The sequence below is a fragment of the Hyalella azteca genome, unplaced genomic scaffold (assembly GCF_000764305.2).
Source record: "Hyalella azteca isolate HAZT.00-mixed unplaced genomic scaffold, Hazt_2.0.2 contig6160, whole genome shotgun sequence".
NCBI classification, from domain to species: Eukaryota; Metazoa; Arthropoda; class Malacostraca; order Amphipoda; family Hyalellidae; genus Hyalella; species Hyalella azteca.
This window is the reverse complement of record NW_025936328.1, coordinates 827,546-834,903: the sequence shown is the minus strand read 5'-3', so window position 1 is coordinate 834,903 and position 7,358 is coordinate 827,546. Positions and strand designations below refer to the sequence as shown.

Genomic DNA, 7,358 nt, shown 5'->3' with positions numbered 1-7,358 from the left:
TCATCCTAACGAAGCAAGCGTCCTCATTGTTTAGTGTCTTAGAAGTTATCCATATTCAATTAAGTGTTGGACTAAATTTTGATCGAGAATCGAAAAGCACATCGCCTAAATTTTTTCGCATATAAATTAGAAAATCCCAATTATTTTGTTGACGAACTATTATTATACGGTTCAAGCACAAAAAGGACAGAGTAAACTTGGAATATCTATGAGTTGTCACAAAGAAAAATTGTTATGTTATTGTATTGAAAAATTGTTATGTTGTTAAATATTATCAAATAAAAAAATTACATATGTGTTTTTATCTCATAAGTCTCTTTGAAAAAAAGTTTTTATGCCTTCAAATAGCTACAAATAAATTTTTTACATCCTCAATATTTTCAATGTCCTCAAATTGTAACGTCGTGAAGTTTTAAATCAAGTTGTTGAGATTGGGATCCTGTTGTTGTTGTCCTAAAAGTTTAATCGTATTGCTCCTTCGGTCAATGGATCTCTGTCGTCCAATGAATTTCAAATATTTCATTTAATCGCATTCAATTTAATTGCATACAAACCTTTCACTGACATGACTGCGCTATAATATGGCAATCCTCGTCGACCGTCATATTTTTGCAAATTTTCCTTAGCGACATGATTGTTCTTGATCTGTATCTTGTGTTTTGTGTAATGTGTGTATATTGTGTGAATATCACATCCATCTTGTTCATGAACCGTCTAATAGTTCTCTAATGAAAAAATAGGGTTATTTTGAAAATTTTAAGTTGATAAAAAAAAACAAGTTAAAGTTTCTTTCTGATTTAAAAACTGAATTGAGGAAATTAGAGAAGACTGAAGAAGAACAAGCGTTAGTGGTATAAACAGTCAATTCGCCCCGTTAATTTCTTCAACTCTCGCTAGAGATTCTTCCCAACTTCGCGCTTAGCAAGACGAAAACGAAACCAAAGTTCCGAATTTTTAATAGACATCAGCAAGAAGTTTACGATCGGAGAGGAATTTATGTCTGCCAAAGGGTTTCTTGTTAACGACAAAGTTTGGAAAAAATCAGCGCTGCATCGGATGTCAAGGGTCATTAACGAAGTTGCTAATGTGCTGCATCCTGTCGGAGCGAAAGTTTGAATTAAAAATTGCCCAATTAACGAACCCAACTTGAAATAATTTCCTAAAACGAGACCATATTCGATTCTACACAATTTTTCTCGCAGAAAATACCTAGTCGCCTTAAAAATTAATTGGATTAGTAGCATACTCTCTGAGAATGCGAAGACAAATTACCGTCATCATTTCACTTTGTTGGTTTGCTAATTTCTAACTCAACGGACGTTATAACTCGTACATGCTTTGAAAACGATATTTATTTCTTTTATTTTTCCGAGGTCAATCAAATTTGAACTTAACGTACGGACATGAATTTTATTTCTTCATTAGAATAAATTGTTTAACATTTAATTCTAGCTCGGCTGACCTCCACTCCTTGCACTTTGTCTGAGTGCAAGCATTGCATGTTTGGCCGGGAGCTCACGTGTTTAAGGCAATAATTATAAGAGTAGGTTAGCCTGCTATTGCGCTCTCCTCATTTCTCATGCGGTTCACATTTTCAAACACTATATTTAACTTATAATGTTACCAGATTTTTGCGATCATTCTTTTCCACAATTTTGGACTTCCTTTCCCTGACTATTGGCAAAAAAAATAAGCCAAATTTAAAGGACAATAACGCGAATCGTGTCTAATAAATACAGAAAAATGAATCCAATCATGGTTACTGTCAAGAGTACAGAAAACTAATAGATTTCTTGACCATTTTCCTTTACATCGAGAGTACATGAATTTCAAGTTTATCTTTTAATTCGGAAATCGGATCGGAACAAATAAAATAAATTTATTCAAAATTAGAATTTGATATAAAGATTTTCAGTATTTTTAAAGTGACAGTATTTCGGAAATGCTTCATTATTTATTATTACAGTTATTATTATAGATGACATCTCCTAAAAATAAGTATATACATTAGACAATCATCGTATCGAAACAGAAGAGCAACTGCCAACGAAGAAGCAAAGTCGGCGAGGAGCAAACGTGGCATCAAGATTTCCTGCCGGTGAGTCTGTGGGAGTGCGCCATGAATATGATTATTGCGCCTCGATGGTGTGAGAGTCTGGGACTCGACGAGCCGCCATCCCAGGGTATCGCCAAGATCATTTTCTCGCCGGAATTACTTGTGATGTGATGGGGTTTCCTAACGTGCGATGTTTAATATCTATGAAAATTGCTATAAATAATGTCATATGTTATAAGCTTACATTGCCGCAATTTTAATTTTCAGTATTTAGTAAACAATTCAAGAAGCTGCCTACCATTGCTGCATTTTTTACTTTTATTTTTTTTATAATTCTGAAAGCAGCCCATGTGTCAAAAATTCTAGAATTTTCATAATGAATTAATTATAAGAAAATGTTTCTGTCTTGCATATTTTGAATAGAATGATTTCAATGCAAAACATTTAACATTCCATGGTGCAACATTAATCGCTACAAGAATATTTTCAATTTTTATTGCATTAACAACATGCTTTATCCCATGCTGTTATAGGAAGAGATAAACGTGAGTATTCCGTGTTCGTCCTCTAACAAATATAAATATTCATCGACATCCTATGTTTATTTCTCAATTTAGCAGTCAAATAGTTTATTCTAGTATGTATTATTATACATACATGATATATAAGAATATTACATGAATACCTCTGAGTGCTTGTAATTATGGTTTCCTGTTTGTGTATGTATAACTTTATTTACTATTTAACTCTTTATCATTAAGATCCTTATGTAACATTTATGCATTATGTCGATGTTAAATTTTATGAAGCTTACATTATATCTACCCCTATTGGCGCATAGATTTTAATGTGGATGACACAGATCATTGAAGCACAGAGACAAAATTCTCCTTGCTCGGTGGTTCGCCTCCTGTGGCGCAAGGGGGACTCGCCCGGGGCCGGCAGCTGTTGGCCCCTGGAGCGGCAAAGGATCCACCAGGGGGCGGGGGGCAATGTGGGGTCAAGCCGCAAGGGGAGATGCCCAACTGGGGGGGGGGCAAGTCCCTGACGGGGATCGACGGCCCGGAAACGGAAACGGAACGGAGACAAAATTCTTAGAGCGTTCATTAACAAAATAATTAAGAGTATGATCGTAGTAGTTTTGTAAATGGGTTCTTGAAAGTAGGAGATAGAAATGTATAGAAGCATTTTGGGCTCGTATCAACAGTACGTATCTTGTGGCGGGATCTCTCCTGGACCTGGAATTTGATTTTCATTTGAGGAATCATAAAACATCGCTAAGTAGGAATTTGATTTCAAAAATTTAAAATAGGTTTATTGTGGAAATTTTTACTTGAAATTCTATAAGAAATGGTTCTTTCTAATTCAAAAACCTAATCGAATGATCGTAATTTCAGCAATGTTTACGCCATAACCAGTGATTCTTCGATTCTCCAAAATCTGTTCTTCAGCTGCTGAATTTCACATCAACCAGCTAAAGCATACCTGGAGTATCAGGATTGAATGTGTTGATCGTTCATGGTGATTGACCATGGTGAGAAACGTTGTCATTATTACACCGGATGAAATAGATTATCTCCTCACATGGAGATTGTTACTAAGTGTGAACGCAGGAAAGTTAAATTTTTAAAAAGGGAAACCACCCTAATTGAGAGCGTCATTAATCTTAAATTATTCACGTTTATTTTTCCTCTTCTCATATGTCTTGTTTTTCGATTGGAAACAGAATTTTAAAGCCTTCTTGAGTATATAAAATAGCAATACGAAGATAACGTGCAATAGAATGATCAGATCGATGAATAAGAATTCTGTCCACGTGAGATCTTTGGCAGGCGACCGAAGATGTAGAGCTCCATGGTGCCGGATCACGTACTCCGTCCAGTACACCGCCCGCTCCACCGGATCAGAAATCTGGTCCCGGAAATTTTCCGACATTCGCTTTACGTTTTCTTGGTACCTGTTCATCGAGATAAATTTATTTTATTTAAATTCTTCTTCAGGCTTTATTTTATGTATATTGAATTTCACAGAAGCTATGAGCTTACTAAAAATTAGCTGAATATTTTTGTGACAAATAAATTACTGATATAATAATTTAATTCTCTAATGTCACTGAATTTAGTTCTACGATGAAATAACTTAATTTTTAGTCTCTATCTCAATCTAAAATTCAAACCATCTACAATCTTAGGCATCAATACAATTCTTAAGAAAAAGTCTCCTTGTTTCCAGAGCTGCACCTAAGCATTATTCCATAAAATGTGATCGATATTCACGACTAGAAAGTTTTAACGTTAGTGAAGACTCTTACTTTGGATTGCTTATGAGTTCCACAATTGCATTTCTGAAAGATTCTTCAGTCAACGTCTTCCACTGCAAGTGAATGGCAATGCCAGCGTTCTGCCAGGCCATGGCGTTGCGAGGCTGATCTCCGAACACAGGCAGACCGAGAATGGGAGTTTGGTGGTAAATAGCCTCTTGAGAACCGAGCAGACCGCAGTGCGAAATAAACACCTTAACGTTCGGGTGAGCTGGAAAAATGCAAAAGGAGTAAATGAGCGAATTAGGAAAAAAGAACTTCAAATAAAATCTAACGAAGAATGAGTTAAATTGGTAAATAATATGAGTAACTTTTGGGTAATTTATAGGCATAAAAAATAGATTATGCGTCGTAAATTTAACTTATGACTTGAGTCTCAAGTTACCGAGAATATCTTGTTGAGGCATCCATTTCTTGATGAAGACGTGTGGCCCAATATCGCTGAGTTCCTCTTCATATTTCCATATGACCTTGTAAGGAAGTTTGGCGAACACGGAGATGATGACGTTCATTGCATCGGGCGGGATGGTACTGCTGCGAGCGATGGACCCTAGACTCATGTACACCACAGGGGTCGTCCCTGAGAGGAAGCTGTCAAGATCCTATAATAGAGAGGAACTTGGAAAGCGATCGAAAAAAATACGTGATTATAGAGGATAAAATGCCTCTGTGATCTTTAAACGGAATGAGTTTGAAAAATTTTTGCTTCGTATACGCTTTAACGCAATGCATACAGAGTATGACTCTCCACACACTAGTTTTAAACTAATCTGTATCTTGTACAGATTATATGGAAAAATATAACTCAGTACTCACTGCAGTGAGTGAAAGAGAGCACATTTTCTCGTCGACGAAAACGTGAAGTCACGGACGGACAGACAGACGGACATGGCGAGCACAATAGTGCATTTTTTCAATAAGTGAGAAAATGCGCTAAAAATGAGAGGAGTGATTGCTACGTAAAATATAAAAAAGATCGTCAGGTAGTAATGTAGACAAGCTATCATAGTCTTTGGGTAAAATAATGATATAGCAAAAATAATTCCGTAAGATGGGATCTTTTTCTCCGCTTTTGCCCATTTGGTCCTATTATATCGAAGCTAACTGAAAAATTGGTATACGCATAATCGTTTATGAATAATTTTTGGACAAATTTTTTCACGGGATGTTTCAAGTTTTTACGAACCTGTGGCAAGGGTTTCGCTGGCCTGAGGTGCATGCCGCCTACTTCGACTTGGTTAGGCAACAGGGGCACCGGCAGTCCAAAGGAAAAATGCGTGTTCAGTAATGTTAGAATAGAATAGAAGCTCTCCAAAAATACGTCCCAACGAGGGTAAATAAAAAGTTTCTGAAGCGGTCGAGGGTGGAATACGGACGTGGGAACTCAGACAAGAAGTTGGAGACGTAGGCTGGGTTCAGAACATTGCCCAGCATGGCGCTGTGGTCAGGCTCCAGTCCAGCCGTGTTGATGGTAATGTAAGTGCGGTTGTGAACAAACGGGTACATTGACTGTGTGTACAAGATAAAAATGATTGAAATTAAATTTTTACAAAAACTTTCGTAATTGGCGGTTTTTAGAAATCCGTCCGAAGAGATCAAGATATCATTCCATATTCCATTCACTATCAATGGGTAGTTTAACGTCGTTATCCGAAGCTAGTACTTTGTTTTTCTATTCAAGATAGAGACAAATTTAACACATAACAGAGAGAAATTTGAAACATAAATGCCTACAGTGAAAAAAATCAATAGGTAGGCTATATGTCCATGAGATTGTATTAATTTGATTTATCAGTTATTTAAAGTCAAATTCTTCATGATAACGACAAAATGAAACGACTAAAGATACAATTTCACCAACAAGCTGATTCACCTCGCTAAAGAGATGATTGATGATGATGAGATCAAACTTGTGTCTGTTCTTGTAGAGCTCCCACACCGTTGGCACTCCGTATATCTCATTCGCAAGGGCCGAAAATATTATTTCGAAATCCTTGAACATTTCGCTTTCATTTTCAGTGGCTTCAAACATGTTGACATCCGAATGATCGAAATGTTTTAAGCCGTGATCGACGTAGGTGATGTCAGGATTGTTATCGGCAGGAGGAAGCGCACTGAGCATAGTCACCTGAAACACCATAAAAAAACGTTGATACACCAACTTTTCTATTCCTAATAATGTATATAGGTGTATATGTAACAGTTCAACAACTTTAACTTGCTAACATTCCTTCGTGAGTCCATTAACCCAGATACACTGAGTTACATCGGAATAGATTACTACAAATGCATATTATCAGTAACGTTATATTACCATGTGTTTCTTCTGAGTTAATGTTACATTACCTTGTGTCCCCTCTGATTTAATACATCACATTGTGTCCCCTCTGAGTTATTATATTACCTTGTGTCCCCTCTGAGTTAATACATTACCTTGTGTCCCCTCTGAGTTAAAACATTACCATGTGTCCCCTCTGAGTTAATACATTACCTTGTGTCCCCTCTGAGTTAAAACATTACCTTGTGTCCCCTCTGAGTTAAAACATTACCTTGTGTCCCCTCTGAGTTAATACATTACCTTGTGTCCCCTCTGAGTTAAAACATTACCTTGTGTCCCCTCTGAGTTAATACATTACCTTGTGTCCCCTCTGAGTTAAAACTTTACCCTGTGTCCCCTCTGAGTTAATACATTACCTTGTGTCCCCTATGAGTTAAAACATTACCTTGTGTCCCCTCTGAGTTAAAACTTTACCTTGTGTCCCCTCTGAGTTAATACATCACCTTGTGTCCCCTCTGAGTGAGGGCAGTAGCGAGAGGCATGAAGACATTGCGATGGCTCTTGGACGCGCAGGGCAGCAGCATGAGGATGTCGTAGGAGCGCTCAGGAGCTTCCAGAGCTCCATGCACGCTCATGCTTACAGCCAGCAAGCATGTGATCAATACTTCACGAAACATCACTCAAGGATATTATGGAATTTGGGG

General features: G+C 37.2%; 1 protein-coding gene across 1 annotated transcript; it reads right to left on the bottom strand.

The window, feature by feature from the left end:
- Window positions 1–3,586: 3,586 nt before the first annotated feature.
- Window positions 3,587–7,358, bottom strand: LOC108670180 (UDP-glucosyltransferase 2-like). Its single transcript, XM_018157641.2, has 6 exons — window positions 7,158–7,358; window positions 6,234–6,504; window positions 5,563–5,759; window positions 4,762–4,978; window positions 4,368–4,587; window positions 3,587–4,013 (listed from the first exon to the last, which is right to left on the bottom strand). The coding sequence occupies exons 1-6, from the start codon at window positions 7,329–7,331 to the stop codon at window positions 3,728–3,730; spliced, it is 1,365 nt and encodes a 454-aa protein (XP_018013130.1). The 5' UTR covers window positions 7,332–7,358; the 3' UTR covers window positions 3,587–3,727.

Bases quoted from the DNA above. Each gene is read 5' to 3' on its own strand.
- LOC108670180 (XM_018157641.2), bottom strand. From the start codon at position 7,331: ATGTTTCGTGAAGTATTGATCACATGCTTGCTGGCTGTAAGCATGAGC. The intron at 4,979-5,562 runs GTTCGTAAAAAC...TCTCTATTATAG, and splicing joins CAGCGAAACCCTTGCCACAG to GATCTTGACAGCTTCCTCTC. The intron at 4,014-4,367 runs GTAAGAGTCTTC...CTCGATGAACAG, and splicing joins GAACTCATAAGCAATCCAAA to GTACCAAGAAAACGTAAAGC.